This window comes from Protopterus annectens, chromosome 12.part0 (genome assembly GCF_019279795.1).
Source record: "Protopterus annectens isolate FY-2018-M chromosome 12.part0, PAN1.0, whole genome shotgun sequence".
NCBI lineage: Eukaryota > Metazoa > Chordata > Ceratodontiformes > Protopteridae > Protopterus > Protopterus annectens.
This window is the reverse complement of record NC_056746.1, coordinates 1,509,814,748-1,509,836,611: the sequence shown is the minus strand read 5'-3', so window position 1 is coordinate 1,509,836,611 and position 21,864 is coordinate 1,509,814,748. Positions and strand designations below refer to the sequence as shown.

The window sequence follows — 21,864 nt, the reverse complement described above, 5'->3', positions numbered from 1 at the left end:
GAAAGCACTGTTCCAGTAGTTAGTGTTATCTCACAGGGATTGGTGCTTAGGTTTCTTTCTTGCCAAACTCTCTTCTGTACACATGTGCATGTCCTTCCTCTACCAGCATGTGACTTTGCCTGGGTCTTTTCTCCAACATTCCAAAGACATACAGGTAAGTGAACTGGTAAAGCTCAAGTGTGTGTGTGTGTGTGTCTGTGTGTGTGTGTGTTAATCCAGCCTTATGCCATTTGCTTGTTGGGTTAGTCCTCATTTCATCATAACCATGAACTGGACAAAGACAGGACTGGAGATGGACTGATGATTGTTGACAAATGTAACTTCTCAGAGAAGAAGAAAAAAATTATATGGAATAGAGAAAAACTGTTAGACAAAACAACCTATGAGTTAAGAATACCAACATGTGAGGTTTAAGAAGAATGTGGCATTAGACAGGAAACATGTCAACATTTAAAAAAAAGACACTGTGGCCTTAGAAGTTTCTGCGATGGTACGGCAGTAACGTTGTTACCTCACAGCAAGAGGTTCTCCCGTTCGATTCTCGGCTTGGGAGTGCTTTCTGTGTGGAGTCTGCATGTCCTCCCTGCGGTTGGGTAGCATTTGAAAGACATGCATGCGTAAATGGGCGTTCCTTCGTTGAAGGTTGGGTGTCGAGCTGGCACCTCGGAGTTTCGTAAAAATCTACTGCCAATCATTAGTGGATTGGAGTTCCGCTGTGGCGATCCCTTACTGGGAAAAAGCCGAAAGACAAACAACAACAACACTGTGGCTTTAGGAAGGGGGAGAACTGTTGTAGGACAGAAGGGAAGAAATGTAATGCTCAAGAGTGCTGTATGTATAACTAAATGAATCATCAAAATTACCTAGAATGAATGGGTCGAAACAGTATGTTCAGAAGTTCATATAGTAAAATGGTGCATTTTATTTTAATATACTTATAAAATTAAACATTAGGACATTTATTTAGGTCTGAGGAAGGACAAAATACTGTCAGAAGGTACTCTGGAGTATATTAACTAGCTTGACCAGCTTTAGCCACTTTCATGTTAATTCTGACCCATGTTTGGGACCAGTGAGAAGATCAAGGAACCTGGAGGAGCATTATACAGCTATTTTGAGTATTTTGCAGCCTAATTCCCAAAATGTTTTGCTCATGTCACACTCAGATGTACCCTCACTAAAGAAAACATTTTTTGAATGCAGTTTCAGTGGCACAGGTATCCATAGATGCAGTATTAAAATAAATAGTTTCCTCAAACCTAATCCAAATCCAGAAAAAATGCAGGATCCTGTATTATAAGACCTGCTTCAGTATGTGACATTGTGTTTAGAAAAAGGACTTGTCTTGTCATTTAACTACAGCAAGTAACCATTTAGTCATTTTAATATATGGTCATGCAACATTTTCTAGATGCATTTGTTTATTTATGACATTTTATAAACGACTTCATGTAGGAGTTGTTTTATAAAAGCATAATCTTGAAAATCAGAAACTACTTTTGAGTATGAGAACTTGATGAACAAAATGGTCATATTTCTGCATAGTGTGTACCAGTGTGTAAGGTCAGTGTATGGGTACTCTAAAATAAATTTACATATTAATTGCAAAAAGCAGTGCATTAGCTTTCTGGCTGATGCCCAAAAATGTTATCTGTAGTTTCAAAACTGGATGGCATTTTTAAGGAGGGCCAGAGAGATTTTTTTATTGTCATTTTTACTGAAATGAAACTGGAAGCACAAGACCTTTACCAGTGGATACAGGGTCAGTGTAGCCAAACAAATATTGCAACCAATGATATTGCCTATTTTTTGTAGCAGGACATTTTCATGACAAATCCAATGTTTAAGATGATTATAGATTTATAAAGCAATTCAGATGAACTCTATTTGCAGAGCATAATTTTTAAGGAATTAATTGAACTTGCGTCATTTATTGTAGCTCCATTTTTTCAGCCTATTGTGCACTGTCCCAGCATGCTTTACTTTGCACCTCAACCCTATATTTATCAGCTCTTTACGGAAGTGCTGTAACCCATTATTATTTTGCTTGTCATCATCAACAAGAATGAATTCTTTTTATACAAACAGCTGTTATTAAAAATGTGTACATATTTGTTTAATATCAAGAGTCATTTTCATCATCACTGTTTTGCAATCAGCAGTTTAAAGGAAAACTGGCTACATGTATATAAAGAGGAACAGAGAAAGTGACTGAGATAGAAGACTGGCTCTAATCTACTGTATATCTTACAGCTGCCTGAACTCCACTGAAAGAAGTAAAGTAGCAGCAGTTTTCCTGACAACAGAACCATCATGTCCGTGATAAGTGCATTACCTTTCCTGAAGCCTATTCATCTGAGATCACCTGGAAGTTCCCCTGGACGTCAGCGACGACACACACTTCCTGCCAGTGAGTTCCGCTGCCTTACCCCAGAGGATGCAATCAGTGTCTTTGAGATTGAACGGGAAGGTAAGACATTGCCTAAAACAAAAATTCAAACAGTGTAACTCCAGAATATGCTTAGCACTCATACCAAAGGTGGGGAGCATAATAAAAACAAAAAAGGGTGTTAAAAAACAGAAACGTGCACTTATTTATATCTTGTTAATCACTGGGAAATGCATTGTTACTTATAGGTAGATTTCCAATCAGTAGATGCAGTGATTAATACAGATGGTTCAGTTCTTTGTCAATAATTCTGTACATACGAAAATTCGAACATCCTTTGTTTTCTGTCCTCTTTTTCTGTCTTTTTCCCACATATTACATTATGGGCTTCCTGTACTCTGACCTTCCTAACAACTATAACTTACCATATGTGCTGTAGTGAAGACTCACTCCTGTACCACATTAAATTCTGTGATCTTGCTTTCGTTGTTTGTATTTCATACTTTTCCATACTTGCCTACAATGTATTTAGATTAGTTTATAAGTTACTAGGTAGTTACTAGTAATGCAGTCCAAGAGACCCTTAATCAGCCTAACCCAAATTCCCATTTGCCACAAAGCACTGTATGCTTACATGACTTGCTCAGGGTCATATAATTGGCAAATAAATGCTGAGGGAATCAAACTTGCACCATGGGAGGTCGGTCATCTTACAGCCTTAATCCCCCTCACCAACTGCCAGACTAGTTACTACCAAGATATGTGTTATATGCAGTTTCTCATTTTTTATTTATATTAGCAACTTAATACGTGTGTAAGTAGTAGGGTTTTCTGTCTTCAGTTACATTTCAAGTTGTACTAAATGCATAACCTCAAATGACATTTCTTATAAATTTGATTGTACGTTTATTGTAACATTTATGCATTATCCTATCATTGTGCTCTTTTGTACTATTCACCCTGATTGTGGCTGAAAAGAGTCCTAGAAGCAGCCTTTCTACCCTCTTAACAATCACAAAAAAGAAAAGAACAGATAAAAATGGACCTGCCCCCAATATGAACAATGTTAAAGCTCACTCTGGAGCTTGAGCAGACTGTTTTTTTGGTCAAAGACTGCCAACACTCACAAATCACTGGCCACTTTTTGACAATGACACAAAATAAATAAAAAAGTGTTTTTGAAGAGGTGAAATCCCCCGACACATATACACACACACACACACACACACACACACACACACACACACACACACACACACACACAATGCATATATCCTACTACTTATATAAACCAACTCTGATTTCACACAACAGTAAGGAAAATGGAAAAGGCCCTAAGCCCCACTCTCTGACAATCTTTCATCACCATGGCATAGTTTATCTTTGAGGAAGTATAAATCGACTAAAAAATCTGGCAGTTCACATTTCGACGCACTCAAACAGCCAAACTACATGTACATACCTATACATATCTATATATAAAAATTGAGAAGTATTTTCTAAGGGGAGCAAGCCATATTCCTGCTCATTTAAATATACCAACTCCAAGATTGCCCAACATTAGAGAAAAAAGCAAACTTTGCTTACCCTACAGTTTGCAATCACACACACACACACACACACACACACACACACACACACACACACACATAGCCATGTACCGCAAGCAATGTAAGTTTAGCAAATAGATTCAATTATACTGTTAAAACTAAATGAGATACAGATGGGTCATTAATCTTCATATGTCGATGTAACACGCTTCCATATAATGTAGTCTAAAAAGGATTCAACCATCTACATCTCAATTGAACACACTACATAGCATATATATATATATATATATATATAGAGAGAGAGAGAGAGAGAGAGACAGCACATAAATATGCTCTCTCTCTCTCTCTCTATATATATATATATATATATATATATATATATATATATCTCTCTCTCTATATATATATACATATATATATACATATATATATATATATATATATATATATATATATATTTATATATTATATCTCTCTATATATATATATATATATATATATATATATATATATATATATATATATATCTCTCTCTCTATATATATATATATATATATATATATATATATATATATATATATATATATATATATATATATATATATATATATATATATATATATATCTCTCTCTCTATATATATATATATATATATATATATATATATCTATATCTCTCTCTATATATATATACATATATATATATATACATATATATATATATCTCTCTCTCTCTCTATATATATATATATATATATATATATATATATATGTATGGAAAATGCATACATTTAGTTGCAAGTACAAAAAACTCCAGGATCAACCTCAAGTCGATCAGGGTCTAATGTAGGAATGGTCACGGAGAGGTAAATTTAAATCAAAAGACAAAATGTTCATATTGGCAGCCCAGGATAGTGGACTACATACACATTGATTTATAAAGTCCATTGCACATGTCAGAGAAACAGACAAGTGCAGGTTTTGTAAAACAGTATTGGAAACAGTCACACATCTTGTTGCTGGGTATGATATACTAATGGCAGAAGGCCTGTATACTGAAAGGCATAATAATGTGGTAAGACTGTTGCATTGGGGATTGTGCAAACATTATTTTTACAGACATAATTACAGATTTGGTGCTTAATCTACTCCATGTCTGAGATACAACTGCTGCTGGAAAAGCTCACTCAGACTCTGGCTTAGACTGGTGTGAGGGAAATGTAAGTTTTTTTACTTTCTTGTATTTTGTACTGATTCATTGCCTTCTATTTTGTGTATTGTGGTTTATTTCCCTTACCCGTGTTTTACTTGTATTCTGCTTTTAACTGCACAATTAAACAGGGAAAGAGAGCACAGAAATTAAACTCAGTTGTTTTTCTAATTGCCTGACCCTTATGTTAATTTGACCACATATTTCCTTCCATCTCCTCTTTCATTGGCTGTTGTAAGCACAAAATTATCATTTTGTGAAATCACTCCCCTACAGCTATTTAAGTCTATTAGCCATCCCATTGTATTTCATATAGCCAGAATACAAAGTTGCCACCCTCTTCCAATCTATCTTGCTCTTTTAAAAATTAGTGGCTCTCCACTAAGATAGCTAAAGCTTAGGTTAACCCCTCTTTCATATGTAACTGCTTAGTGCACACTGCAGCTCTTATAACATTAACCTAATTTTTTCCATCTTACCTTTAAAATCTGCAACATCTACTCCAAGACCAACAATTACTGGTGAGCCCACATTCAGCCTCTCAGCAGTCACCTTGAGATTAGTCCTTCTCTTTTGCTCCTGGTGAGAGAAAGAGCACAGAAACATTATTTTCTGAAGACTGGGCAGTGAGTGCCTGTGTTTAACCTTTCTGATTGGGCTGGTTGCTATTCAACACATCTACTAGGAAAAGGCTACAGCAACCCTTGCATCATCTGGGACAAGACTACTGATCACCAAAGAGCCTGTGGCCTACTTGTCTTCATGAGATTGGTGTTTTGCTTTTGATGAGAGAAGAAGCAAAGCATCATTGTATCCCAGTAGAGTGAAGCTGTGGTGTGACCAGCACTAGTAGTAGCCAGGCAGTTGCCATTCAGGCAAGTTTCCTCTTTTCATAATTTTTGGAAAAGCTCATTCTATCTTTTCAGTATGTACTGCTTGATTTGCTGGTTGTCTAACCTAACTTCAAAATATTTCCCCAAATACTTCATTCATAAATCATCAGGGTCTACTTTTAGTTTCTCTTCAAGTGTTTGATGGTGCCCTGTATAGATGCAGACACCTTGACTGGACATTTTTCATGTAAAAGCACCCTTACAATTTCACCAATATCTAGTTGTCCACATGGCAAATAGTTTGCAGTGAAAAGCATTGCCCAAGAGTTGTAAACCAGATACTCCGGAAATTACTTAATATTCTCACTGCTACCATCTAATCAATAAAAAGGGCCTGCTGCTATGGACATTCCCGCTATCACAGTTACCAGCTTGGTGGATATGGTCATCCTGAGGCAATGTAGAAATTGTCTCATGTTTACCGACAAACAGTTAATTCTCAAACAAACTGGTATGTGAGAGAAGTATTTACTCAATGTCACTGGAAGGAAAGCTCTCATATAAAAGCACTCCAAATGTCACTCAAGTTGTCAGTAGTACATACCCTGCACCCATGACATGACACACAGTTCAAAGAAGCCACATAGATCCACACATGCTGAGGCATTTAAATGTAACCTTCTTAAACCCCAAAGACCTTCTAGATGAAGTGCACATAAAAAATGCCCTCAGCAGCACTGAATGCACAGTTTCAAAAACAACATCCACATCAACACATACAGCTACATCTCTTGAGGGCTCTACTTCTAAGCCAATAAGGCAAGCCACCACACAATCCAACATTCTGATCATTGGATACTCCATTGTGAGACATACTGATGTCAGTCTCACCAGTCTTAATGAGAAAGTCACAGTCAATTGCTTATCAGGGTCCAGGATCCACTACATTATGTACACACTCAGGTCACTGGACCACAAGTACAAGTATGACTCCGTCATAGTCCTTGGTGGAAATTACCTGAGATGTACCTCCCTAGAATACATGAAGAGAGACCATCATGGAGCTCTCAGAATATGTGTCCCAGGCTGGTATGAACCTGGCATTAAATAGCATTTTACCTTCTCCAAAGATGATACCACAATACAAACAGAAGATGACTGACTTTAATAATTGGATTACTTTCTTGTGTCATTCTAAGGGGGTGCAATATTTGTCAGCATGGAAGGAGATGATCAACAGACCACAGTGCTTTCCTAGGGATTGCCTGCACCTCTCCCCTCTAGGCTTTTGAATATTATCTAAAATATTGTCCTCCCCCAGAATGCCTTGTTAGGCAATGCCAAAATGAAAGTACTGCTGACATAGCAAATCAAAACCAATAAAATCTAAAGTTGTTACTGCTCATTGCTAGGAGTCTAAACAGAATACTTCAATCTCTACACGCTCTCCTCACCATGGAGAATACTGACGTCTGTGTGGTCACTGAGACATGGTTTAAAGCCACAGAGAGAACACCGGCAGTGCAAGGCTATAAAGCTTTCTACACATTTAGACCAGCTACACACAGACAGACACTAAAGTTGGAAAGTCTCGATTTACATCAAAAATAAATATACCTCAAGGCTGGTCAAATAGGACAATGCACTTAAGCTTCTGCATGTTCAAGTCACAACAGGCAAAATTCCATTCCATTTTAACCTATAAGTCTCCCTCTATGACCCATGAAAACCATAAAATGTATTTAAACTTATTGGAAACACTCACCATCCAATCCAATACCATATTCATGGGTGACTTTAATTATCCTACTATTTACTGGGAATCATATACGACACCAAACGTACATGCACAGAGAGTCTGGATTTCAAACACAGACTCCCTGGACCAGATTATCAATACACCAACCAGGGGGTGCAAACATATTGGATCTAGTTCTCACTAATATGGGAGAGTGCTGCACACCCCCTAATGTAATGTCTTCTCTGGTAAGGTCAGACCACAAAATGGTCTTCTTCTAAGTAAAAATAAAACCTGGAACCCCATCTAACTCTGGAATATTCAGGCACAACTCTAAGGCTAACTTCCTACTATTAAGTGAAAACCTGGCCAAATTTGAAACCCCGTAAACCCTGATAACACTGCTGCCTATGCTGAACTGTTCAAAGAAACCCTATACAAGCATTTTAATAGCTGTATAGAGGCAGCTGTACCCACCAGGAAGAAGTACAGAACTAACTCAAAAAACAAGCCACTCTGGTGGAATCACATTAATACACTTTATAACAGAAGGAAGAAAATCATGGCATAAATTAGGAGGTGTATCACCCAGCATGATAAAAGCACTGTCACCAAACAACTCAGAGGACAGATAAAGTCTACCACAGCCAAATTTGAGGTATATTTGGCCTTCCAGACCAAGGAAACTACAATATTTAGCCATGTCTACAACCACAAAGGCAGTACACAATTGTGTGTAGAGCTTATTGTTAATGGAGCCACCTATACTGAGACAGAAGATATAGTGAACCTACTGGCCAACAAATTCAGCTCCAACTTTGCCCCTCTCTCCCCTTCAACCTCCCCTCAGGAAATACCAATATAACTCCCCCTACTACCACTAGGGAACAGGTCCTTAATGCTCTCTCTAAGGCCAAGAGGATTGCATCAATGGGCCTAGACAATATCACAGGATGCGTTTTAAACAGCATGAAATATGATCTATTAGACCCTCTAGAATTGCTATTTAACCTTAGCCATCAAACAGGTTAGTGCCTCACGAATGGAGAACAGCAACAGTCATCCCTCTGCATAAAGGTAGGCCATCTGCAGACCTGGAAACTACAGACATGTACGTTTTAATAGTCTTATATGCAAAGCCATGGAAAGAATTATCATGGAAATGATTAATAATGTCAAGGGAAACCTCCAGACTCTGGACCCAACCCAATTTGGTTTCATCAAGAGCAGGTCATACCTACTCTACCTGGTAGACTTCTTTGAGAAGGTCAGAAAAAGCAATTGATGAAGGTGAAACAGTTCACACTGCCTACCTTGACCTGGCAAAGGCATCTGACACAATACTCCACTCAGGCATTGCTGACAAACTCAAGAGGTAAGATATAAACCCTTATGTCACCCGGTAGATAGCCAGCTGGATCACAGGCAAGACCAAGAGATTTAGAATTGGGGAGTCCACCTCTATAAAGAGGACATTCTCAGGTGGAGTTCCTCAGGGAACAGTCCTGGAACCACTTCTTTTTTGTCATTTTCTTTTCTACAGTCAAGGCCAATGTCAATGGCCTCTGGCTGACTAAAATTGCAGATGATTGCATATTAGGAGCAGTCATAAAATCCCCCACCGAAACAAATGTTCTCCAGGAAGGGCTGACACAGACAAATAACTGGTATCAGAGCCATTGACTAAAATTAAATGCCAAGAAATGCATAATACTATCCTTCAGGAATTCCTTCATTCATGGTAACTATCATATTGACAACACATTCTTAAGAGATGACCCAGTAGTCAAAGACTTGGTATCACACATAGACAGTAATCTAGACTTTAACCATCACATGTCGACAGTAGTGAGGAAATCATTCTATGTTCTGCAATTTATGAACAAAGGCATGGCATTTAGGTCCAAGGAAGTCATTGTTCCTATATTTGGCACTCGTCAGACCTATCACTGAGTGCAATGCCCCTTTGATATGTACTTAGCCAGGCATATCCAACAACTGGAACATCCACAAAGGTTCCTCACTAAAAGAATACAGATTGTAACATGTCCTATGCAGAATGCCTCAAGGTTCTATCCCTATATTCTGGAGATCTATGCGGCATACAAGGCATTGTCAGACCTCACCCTGATGAACTTCCTATCTGCAAAACAAACAGCACAAGAATTATCCATTCTAAAGTCTTAAACCTTGCCTGTGATATAAATAGGACATGCTGGAGAGACAGGTATGTATCCCAGAAAGTACCCCTTCTCTGGAACAGACTCCCTATCCATGTGAAGCAGAGTTCTTTCCTAAACCAATTCAAGTGTAATTTGGATAACTGGATGGGGAACAGGAAACTTATCCCTGGTTTGGCATTTATGTCTGAAATGGACACAGGTAATCTATAAATGGTTCACCTCTCAGACCCCTGCTTGTAAATATGTCATCTCCCAAGCCCCTCCTTACACTTTTCAAGGGTACCAGGACTTGTCAGAGATTTGGAATGCGTGGCTAAGCTTAAAAAGGACCTTGTGGTTTTTAGCCCAGTACAGACCTATGCCCCTATAAAATACCCTTTTTGGGTTCTGTCATTATGAATAAACATTCTAACCTTAGGACATTACTTCATGGATGTGTATCTCCAAATTCGTCTTTCTGATACAGTAAGTGCATTTGGGGAGACTGCAATTTTGCTGCACATGGCTTTTGCAATTTACAAGGGCTAATTTTAAGCGGGCATTTTTTGATCACATTTTGCAATCAGGATATGCTATAGTGGCACAGCTGACCTGTTGTACTATACTTTGATGCATATCACCAAATGCATAATAATAATTTGAGACACTGTGGTAGAAATATGTTTTTATGTTATCTGAGATTTGCAATTTGGGGCAAAATGTCAAATGAGTATTAGTCTTCTGTCACTATTATTGTTTCATAATATGGACTTAAAGAATGGCAAAGGGTTTTTAAAGATACATCATGAGTGTCTGACATGACAGCACATGTGAAATGAGTGTGAGAGTATGCATATAGTATTCTGAATTTTGATAGGAAGTCACTTTGCAAAGAGTTTTATGATTCCAAGTTAGTGGGTATGGGTAGTATACAAAGAAAACTATAATGTGAAGAAGTGAGACTGTATAAACATTTAGGATATGCACTATTTTGTATCACTAAATGGTGTTGTGTACGGGGCTTGAGTGTTGACAAATACCTCCATTTTACTGTAATCAGGATGGCTGAACAAATCCCCATATAATGAACCTGTTTAATATGGAAAAATGGAAATACAAACACTAGAGTGCTATTTGGCTTTCTGCAGTCATATAATAAATACTAGGCCAGGACAGACCCAGACAACTAGTGGCTACTTTATTAAAAGAGTAACTCAGATCCTGCCTTTTGAACCTGGTTGACTTATTTGAAACAGTCACCAAAGCCATAGATGAAGGGAAGGTAGTCCACACAACCTATCTGGACCTTGCAAAGGCATTTGACACAATACCCCACTCGGGCATCATAGATAAGCTATCCAGCTTAAATATAAACCCCTATGTCACAAGATGGGTCGCAAACTGGCTCAAAGACAGAACCCACAGAGTGAGAGCTGCTGGAGCCATGTCAGACTCGGAACCGGTCACAAGTGGCGTCCCACAGGGTTCTGTCCTGGGACCACTCTTGTTCGGTATATGCTTTTCCGAGGTACAGGCAAACGTGGGAGGACTATGGCTCACCAAGTTCGCAGATGACTGCAAACTGGGTGCAATAATCAACTCTCCAGCTGACACAAACATCCTTCAAAAAGGTCTCACAGAGACAGATAACTGGTGCCAGCGCCATGGTTTAAAGCTAAATGCCAAAAAATGTATAGTCATACCCTTTGGCAAAAACAATGTGCCCACAAATTACCACATAGGCAGAAACCCATTAAGTACAGAGAAAGTTATTAGGGACCTGGGGACCCAAGTTGATAGCAATCTCTCCTTTGAAAACCACATTGCCAAAGTGGTTAGAAAGACCTTCTACATAGCCCACCTCATCACGAAGGGTTTCACATCTAGTTCAACAGAGGTAATCGTGCCCCTTTATTCATCCCTCATCAGGCCCATCATAGAATACAATGCCCCTTTTGGGATGTACCTTACCCGACACCTGCAGCAATTAGAAAGACCCCAAAAGTATCTCACCAAGAGGATCAAGGGTCTCAAACAGATGCCATATGCTGCTCGGTTAAAACAACTCCAGCTCTACTCAGTTGCATACCGCCTACTTCAAGGCGATCTATGCCTGACATACAAAGCTATGTCAAATCCAGAATTAATGGACATGCTCCACCTCAGTAAATCTAAATCCCTTAGAGCCACACGCTTGAGGGACTTGAACCTCAGCACAGAAATAAATAAAACTTGCTGGAGGGACAGGTTCATAACCCAGAGGCTCCCTTCGCTCTGGAATAGAATTTCAGTTTATGTGAGGCAGAGCACCTCACTGAATCTCTTCAAGAAGAATCTCGATAAGTGGATGGGGGATCATAGGCTTGTCCCAGGGATTACTCCCGTGTCACTATTAGACAGAGGCACAGTAAACTAAACCTTAAAAAGGGCACAGTATACTCAAATCAAGGGGTGGCATCTGGGTTATGAACCTGTCCCTCCACGACTGCAAACTGGGCGCCATAATCAACTCTCCAACTGACACAAACATCCTTCAAAAAGGTCTCACAGAGACAGATAACTGGTGCCAGCGCCATGGTTTAAAGCTAAATGCCAAAAAATGTATAGTCATACCCTTTGGCAAAAACAATGTGCCCACAAATTACCACATAGGCGGAAACCCATTAAGTACAGAGAAAGTTATTAGGGACCTGGGGACCCAAGTTGATAGCAATCTCTCCTTTGAAAACCACATTGCCAAAGTGGTTAGAAAGACCTTCTACACAGCCCACCTCATCACGAAGGGTTTCACATCTAGATCAACAGAGGTAATCGTGCCCCTTTATTCATCCCTCATCAGGCCCATCATACAATACAATGGCGTAAGCCATACAGAATCGGGCTAGGCTTATAATTGCCCCAGGGCAGATAGCCTAGTATGAACCTATGAACCTATGAAATATTCCACACAGTATCACCATAAAAAGACAACCCCATATAACTCAAACATCGTTGAATCATCTAGGTCAGAAGTGACACAGTATTCTTACAGAAACCCAACAAGCTGCTCAGTGAGTGCATACTTCAGAATTTGTCTTGCTCTTGTTTCCTGATCAGCAACTAGATAGTGGCCATATCCCACTCATGATGTTATTCTGTCCGGAGTATTTGATGATCCTCTACATGGGAAATGGCTCCTAAAGCTATCTGTTTGTCATTTGCTAATCACATATATAAGCCGGCTTGTGGAATGTTTTTTCTGTCATGACCCAATCCACAAGTATAAGGGTAAACACACACACACACACACACACACACACACACACACACGCACGCACGCACACACACACACACACACACACACACACACACACACACACACACACACACACACACACACACAAACAAAAACTACCCAGCAGCATGGATGATGTAGCTGCCACATTGCAATAGAAAACAGTGCAGTCTTGGTCATTAAACAGAAAAGCGGCAGTCACACATAGCAATTGGTGGCAATTAGTGCACGTACAGTGACATAATGCAGACAACAGAGACAACAGGAAAAGGGGCAGGCAGCTCTACAATGAGACTGCATACCCAGATGCATCAGTGAGACCAACAGATATTAAATCATTTTAAGCCTGTCATTTGACTTACACCACAGTCTCCTACTCTCCCACTCTGCCTGCATTAGTGCCACTATTGAGAACTAACAGTCCAATAACTCACAAAGCTCAGGACTCAGTTCAACTGTTTCTGTGCTCTACATTTCAGTGCCATGTGCTACGAGCTTTTGAAGTGGCCATGTTTTCACTAGACTGCACCTGCCATTGGTCCAGTTTGACTATGATGTGCTTCAGGAAATCTCTTTCTCGTTGGCTCTATAATTAGTCCAGTGAAATAAAGAGATGAAACTGTAAAACTCAAATGTCAAATCAGAGCAGTGGAGCAGACACAGACAAGCTACAATTGGAGCTTTCCACAAAATGCAAAGCAGATTAGAGAAACTCTTTTCCACCTGTCTGAGTGCCTTTCTGCCCACTTCCCTCCTGCTCATCTTTCATGTTGTTTCCTGACTGCCCATCAATGGTTATATTTCCCCTTTTCACTTATAACTCTTGTCTCTCTCTCGCTCTCTCTCTCTCTCTCTCTGTTCTTATACTCTTGTTTCTTTCTGGTTGTTCTCCTTTTCATGGCTGTACCTTCCACAAATGAAATCGAGTTTAATTCTTGTCCATTTTACCCTTGATCAGTGGTAGGGAAACCACTATCCCTTGATAGTGAACTATGAAGATCACTTACATGCTTATTTTTTGTACAGACTGCCTTCCTGAGGTTGAGTATCCAGTGCACCTTTTTTTTTTTGGGGGTATTCTTGGTAATTACAAGAATGGCACAGTCATCAGCATACTAGAAGCCAATGACAGATGTTTTAAAAGCTTCTCCACACAGATGTCCAAGACTGAAGCTGCTTATGTCCATGCATTCTGTGTAAACTCCACTATGGCAGTCTCCAGTGAGGATAGGAATGGCTACTAGGAAGACAGGGATCTAAATAAAGATTAAATACAAGCGCTGCAATATCACCACAAAGAGAGTAGAATGCATGTTCAGCAGATACAGTGATGTTTCTGATTTCTGGTTAATTTGTATATCTATAAAAATAAACTCTAGAGGGAATAAATCTGTATCAAATGTGTTGACTGGAATTCTCATTCTTTACTAAAGAAAGAAGGTAGGAAAAGCAAAACAAAATGTATTTATTTATTTATTTAACATTTGTTTACTAAGAAAGTCTGACTGGACACAGGTCCTTTTCAGCACAGGCCAGGGGAGAAAAGCTCCGACGTAAGAGATTACAAAAGATTACAAAAGTTAACGAACATACATGATTGACAAAATACAGAATTTTAAAAAATTGGTAATACGTATATGATTTACAAAAATCAGAAGTTCACAACATAGAAGTTACCAAATGATAAAACATAGAAAGACAGTAAAATCAAAACAAACAAAAATCAGACCTGTATAATTGAAATATCCTAATACATTAAAAAAATAAATGAACGACTAAACTACCAAAACTTTCTTTCAGAGAAGCAAGTCTACTCCTCTTCACACTGATGGCTTTGCCCACCAGAAGTCCTCCCTCATGTATTGTATAAAAGACATGACCTTTGTGTCTGAAGCCAGGGTAGTCCTTTCTCTGACTCTAGCCATGCCTGCCATCCATCAAGCTGTCTGCACTGCCCATCAATTCCCATCACCTGGGCAATCTGTGGGGTGGTCGTTATCCAGGTTGCGATGATGGGTGTTTCTGTTTTGGCCTTAACTCCACCCTTGGTGGCTGATGTGAAAGCTCACATCCCTATGAAAGCTTTCAAAGCCCTCCCTCTGATGTGTACATATACGCACACACACATGCCCTATGAGAGCTACTTCCACCAGTTACTATCAACGAGCCCTCATCCTCCAGTCTTATGGCCATTGACTGTGTCCAAGCCTCCAATGCATGGCAGTAGTCAGCCAACCAGAGACAGCAACACCCCAAAACAGTCTGGATGAGCTGGCATCCCCAATCCAGTATTCTATCAGTCAGTTGGGTCATACTCAGGACTCTATCCCTATGTTCCAACGTGCTTTTATCATATGGCCAGTAAAGTGCATTTCTACAAAACACATAAATATCTAAGGCTAGCAAAAACAAAATATTACTTCAGCAGCATCAAATTCTTCACTGTGTTATGCCAAATGAAGATACAGAATCCAGACTTAGGTATGATGCATTTAAAATAAAAGTAAATGTGGTGTCAAAACAAGCCACTTAGCATACTCATTATGGAGTCCTGAGCATGTTGTACAGCAAATTAGAAAATACAAAAATTATCATTTATTTATTTATTTTACATTTGTTGACCAGGATAGACCGACTGGATATATGTCCATTTTCAGCGGAGGCCCGGGGAGAAAAGCTCCACATACCACAAAAGAGACAGTACATGCATCACTGAGTAATAAACTCAGGCAGACATGTTTAGAAAAATATAGACAAAGCATACCTTTGAATCAGTCTCCAGAGCCATGGACAAGGGTAAGGTGGTCCACAGCCTATCTAGCCTTGCCAAGGCCTTTGACACCATCCCACCCTGGAATCATATCATATAGATAGTTAAAGTATTAAGGCAATCCCTATTATCAATGCCAATGGGTTGTTAAAATGGCTTACCCACCCAACTCCATGACTATAAAATAGCTGACTCCAACTAGCTCCAGACAAGTGACAGGGATCTAAACCCTTGTCATCAATAAACAAAACATGCTGAGGGATAGGTTAGGTTCAGAGACTCCCCCAGACTCTGGAATAGATGGCCATACATACATAAGCAGAGGCCTTGAACCTCTTCAAAAAATAATGTGGGAAGAAATAGCCAGGGGATTGTATAGGCCTGAGGCTGTATAGGCCCCTAGGGCTGATCTATGAACCTATGAACCTATTATCAATATACACAATGTGCCGACTTACATCTGATTGGCAAAGACGTATCAGAAAATGTGAACATAGAATACAATCAGATCTCATAATTCACACTCCTTAGACATTCAAATGCTATGAGGCATAGATACCTGGCTAAACAGCAGGTTGGGTAGCAAGACATGTATTAGTGAAGTTGTTAGTCAGGTTTAGAACAAGAGCACAGCCAATGAGACGTGAGGTATTTTTTGAGTTCTCTTTTAAATAGGGGTAATGAGGTTTCCTTCATAATGGTAGTAGGTAGAAGATTCCACATTTTACCGATTGAGTTGGCAAATATAGTATCATATCCAGAGTTGTTGGATTTTTGGGTCAGTATCATTAGTTTATCAGCTAAGCATAATGGCCTGGGGGCACTATGAGGGGTGATAATATTTCTGAGGGCAGAAGTGTTATCAGGTTGATGTAGTATTTTATGCTTTACTATAAGCTGGTTGAACTGTAGAAGGGTAAGATACTGTAGCCATCCCAGTGCTTTGAGGTTCTGGCAATGGTGGGTCCTAAAAGCCATGCCTGCAGCGAATCTGGCTATATGATTGTAACATCCTGATAATTTGTTGAGATCAGTTTTGGATAGGTTGGTGAGTACAGGGGAGGCATACGTAAGGGTAGAGAGGAGGTGTGATCTTGCAATAGCTACCCTAGCTAGGGGGGTGAGGAAAGGTTTGGCTCTGTACAGGGAGCCAAGTTTTTTGTTGACGGACTTAATAGTGTGATTGACATGTTTATCAAACTTAAGGTTGTTGTCTATTATTACGCCTAGAAGCTTTGTATGGTCATCAGGGGAGATAATGGTGTCATTGCTAGATTTGATGTTGAAGGAAGGAGGAGAAATTCTATGGTTAGGGGTAAAAAGTAGTAGCTTGGTTTTGTTAGGATTTAGAAGCAGGTGGCGATTAGCTAGCCATGTTTCTACCATGCTGAAAGTGGTTTGGGTGAGGGTTAGAAGTTGTGTAGGAGAGGAGGCGGAGCATATTAGCGTTGAGTCATCTGCATACTGGATGCAGGTAGCTCCTGGGATGGTAGTGTGCAGATCACTGATAAAGATAGGGAAAAGAAGGGGACCTAGTATGGACCCTTGTGGGACACCAAGGGTTAGAGGAAGTTGGGATGATAGCTTTCTCTGCCATAAGACAACCTGCTGTCTACTGTTCAGGTAGGAGTGAGACCATTGTATTGTGTGCTGGTCTAAACTGATGGTTTGTAGGTTATTGAGCTGTAGCTGATGGTTGACCATATCGAAAGCTTTTGAGAGATCTAGGAAGAGTGCTGAAGATAGTTTGTTGTTATTACAATGAAGATTAATGACATTAGAGAAAGATAGAAGAACTGTGGTGGTACTGTGGAATGGCCTAAAGCCATGCTGAGAGTCGGCGAGCTTTCCATTTTGAATAAGAAAGTGCATGATTTGTTTGTGTATGCATCTTTCCATGATTTTAGCTAGTGATGAATGAATGGCTATAGGTCTAAAGTTAGATAATTCTGTGGAACTTACTCCTTTATGGGGAGGTATAATGTGATATTTTCCATATTGCTGGGATGGATCCTTCTGAGATGGATCTGTTGATCAGAAAAGAAATGGCAAATGCTATGGCATCAGCTGCTTTTTGAAGATATTCAGCTGGGAGGTGGTCGGCAGCTAGTGTAGTAGGTTTTAGCTTTTTGAGTAAGGTCCGGATCAGGTTGGTAGGTACGGTTTGAAAGGTAAAGATGGGTTGGGTGCTGGGTGGATCAGGGCTAGATGTGCCAGAGCTGGTGTTTGTGTCCGATGGAGTTAGATGGGTAGCTAGAGACTGGATAGTTTCAGTAAAGAAGGAGTTGGAGCTGTTTGCAATTTCTACAGGGGATTTATCAAGGGCAGCTGATGGGGTAGGAGTGGCGGAATGCCCTAGGTGGAGAAGATTGTTAATACCAGCCCAGAACTTTTGAAGTTTTAGCTGATATTTTTGTTGTAGGAGGGTGTAGTGATTTTTTTTGTCTAGAATGACAGATTTTTTGGTCTGGTTCCTTAGCTGCCAGTATCTTACTTGGTCCATAGGGGCTTTGGTAACATGCCACCTGGCCCAGATGTTGTTTCCTAGTTTAATTTTGTTTTTTGTTTCTTAGAAAACCACGGTGCAACTGTGGCTTTTACACGGATGGTATGGGTAGGAGCATGGTGGTTTAAGGATAGCCAGAAATTTGGTATTGAGGTGCTTAACTGCTTCTTGTAATGGAAATTGTTTCAATACATTCCAATTACATGCTTTGAGTTCTTTTTGGAAGTTGTCAAGGTTAAAGTTCCTGACATTTCTTATAGTTTTGTAGGTGGGCTGGTTGGGAATGTCGGCTTTGAGCCTAATAATATAGGTAAGGCAGTGCAGTATTGTGGGGGGTTATTTCATTATCTTTGGTTCTTGGTTTTATCCAGGTTTCTGTGAGGCAGAGGATATCAGGGGAGTGAACAGCTAAGAGTCCATGTAGGCTATGGATTTTGTTGTTTAGGCTTCTGATGTTGAGATGACAGACCAGAAATGAGTTTGGAAGTCTATCAATCTGGGTAGTACACGTTGGGTTGTTAGATGGTGTGCTTGGGTCTACTGTTGTGGATGGGCCAGTGTTGGGCTGGATGTCTCCATCCTTCATAAGATTAATTTTTAAGTTGCTTATGAGTCTTAAAAATTTAAGATTTTTTTGTAGCTTTTGGTTTTTAAGCTAATGTAGTGGTATTTAGTCATATTTTAATCATAATTTAAGCATGGAACTACAAAGTCTTTCATAAACAACTAGCCAAACCCTGTGAAACCATTATTTAGTTACTGTGTTTACCAACCTAAGCACATATCAGTTTACATCTGTGAACAAGTTTTTATTGACACCAGGGTATATAGTGAAATGTCTCCTACATAAGTTTTATTCATCTGAAACTAGAAATCAGCATATGTAGAATGAATTAGACAGAAACACTACCCACTAAATTGTGAATACCAATTACTTTGCTATGCATGAAGTTATATTGAGGAGGAGATTGCAGGGTCCATAATTCCCTGCTTGGGATATATACAAGGGACTTTAACTCTATATAAAAAGTCTTTGGCAACTTGTTTTTTCATTCTGTCAGTTCAACTAAACTGGCTTATGTGAAAGTCTATGCAATGACATGAGACATATACCTTAGATATTAATTTTGGACTATAATCAAAATATACAGTAAATTCAGGTATGCCATTGGGAACTGTGGTGATGCAGTGCTGTTGGTATTTGTTACTAAAGCTAAATTGTATAATATCTATGCAAATTAAAGAAAACCTCTTGCCAAGAAAATGATGGAGATGATGTCACATGGTAACATCATGCTATATCTTCAAAAGGGGGATGCAACATCCTCCTTATCATTGTTGTTATGAGAAATGAGGCATTATTAACTAACTGTAAGGTACTCCAAAACATTGTGTGACTCTGCAATAGCATACAGTGAAATCTGGGAAGCACTGATCTGGTATCCTAGCCTGCAGCCTAAACAGTCTGCAGGACAGAGTCAAAACAGTTATTCAGAATATTGGATCCCAGCCCCAGCTAACATAGCAAAACTTCACAAAAACAGAGTCCTTTTTCTAGAGGAAAAAAAAAAAAAAACAGTCCAATCAAGGGTTTAAGCAGATCATTATTCAACAATAGGCAAGCATTCTTGTCTGATCTGAATGTGGGCTAATTCAGAAATCTCAGGATCCTACAAGTACAACATGCATGAACCTGCATCTCAAACTGTAAGGCTCATAAATAACAGCAGAACATCATTCACTGAGATCCAGTACCAAAATGAAAGTGGTAGTTTGTTCAAAAGGGAAGCAGCTTTAAAATGAGAAAAAAAAAACCTATCCTTAGATAGTTATGCCAAACTTAAAACCTCTATTAACAAGTTTATAGTTTTTGTTAGCGACCAATGGGTCATGCAATAAAGTCCGAAAGTGAATGCGATTAACTCTTCATAGATATTTCTATATACCACAATTACTACACTTCATGGAAGCTTGTAAAAGCTGAGTAAAGCTTTAAGGTAGTAAGCCTGTTCATACAACATGAGAACTTAACAGACTAGATATTTTGGATAAGTACTGCCCAGGTCTTTCTGGCTTAGTTATTTCTGTTTCACCAAAAGTACAGAAGGCAGCATCAAATTCAAGATGTGGGCAAATCAAGGATTTATACAAACACAGCATAACTTTCTGGTGCCTTGCTGTTGTATGTAAGCTGCCCCTTATTATTAGAAAGCATCCCAAGTTTCTATGTATTATTACTCCAAGATGCTAGCATTTTCAACTTAATGTACTGTTTGGTTGCTTATGGAATGTAATACACAGCTTTTGATTTCCTTTTGTGTGTGTGTGTGTGTGTGTGTGTGTGTGTGTGTGTGTGTGTGTGTGTGTGTGTGTGTGTGTGTGTGTGTGCGCCTTGTGTGCTTGTCTCTGTATGTGCTACAAGGTACCATTGCCATGCGGCAATTTACATCTTGCCAGTACTCATCCTTAGACCTACCCTCCTTTTTTCATAGAGCGATAAGCCAGTCATACCTGGGGTCAGTTTATAAATAACCAGCCAATTGTTTCAGTCACACTACTTGATCTGAAGAGGTTTGTTCCAAAGAAGCAGTAGTCATTGCTTGACAAATCTGTCCTACAACGGGGTCTATATTAGATCAGCGAACGCTAAAAAAGTGAACGCTGATTGATTGAACTTATGTAAGCGAAAGCTTACTATCTCGAACTGTCAGAACAGCCATTTTTTTCCTAGGGAAAAAAAATCGCTGATCCAAAACACATACACACAACACAAGCACACCAAACAAACAGCAATCCACACGCATACACCTAAAATCTGACACCTAACCCTACACTAAACTATACAAACACCACTAACTATCCACTTACCTTAACCCAAACCCTAACCCTAAGGTCCGTCACTATCGCACACTCACCTCACTCGCTCCCTAACCCTAACTCACCTAACCCGCCCTAACCCTCACGTCCACAAAATCGCACACATACCTAACCCACGCCCTAACCCTAACTCACCTAACTCACCCTAACACCCACATCCACACAATCGCACACATACCTGAACTTGACCCGTAACTTTCCACTACAGCACTGAAAATACAGAAGCAACAGAAACGGACAACTGAATTCTTTCCCTAGTTAAAAATTCGGGTTCCTGTTGCTTCGATATTTTAAGCTTTCGCTTACATAAGTGCGATCAATCAGCGTTTGCTTTTTTAAGGGTTCGCTGACCTAATATAGTCCCCCCACAACTACATCTCTTGTTCTAGGGTTCACAGGGCTGTTTGATTTGTACAGAAATAGGAGGCCTTGGACTGACAGATTTTTAATAACCAAGAAGACAAGGCAGAGATTTCCCCTAAGGAGTCTATAAGACAACAAATACAGGGAAGTGACCACCTGCCTCTCTCTACAGTGCAGGTCCTTTATTCCC

The 21,864-nt window shown here is 39.5% G+C and overlaps 1 protein-coding gene across 1 annotated transcript in view; it reads left to right on the top strand.

Moving 5' to 3' along the window:
- Nucleotides 1-2,055: 2,055 nt before the first annotated feature.
- AANAT (aralkylamine N-acetyltransferase) overlaps nt 2,056-21,864 on the top strand; it is a 92,138-nt gene continuing 72,329 nt past the window's right edge. The window contains exon 1 of the mRNA XM_044090479.1: nt 2,056-2,470. Within this exon, the coding sequence (XP_043946414.1) occupies nt 2,314-2,470 (157 nt within the window). The 5' untranslated portion in view covers nt 2,056-2,313. The remainder of the gene's footprint in view (nt 2,471-21,864) is intronic.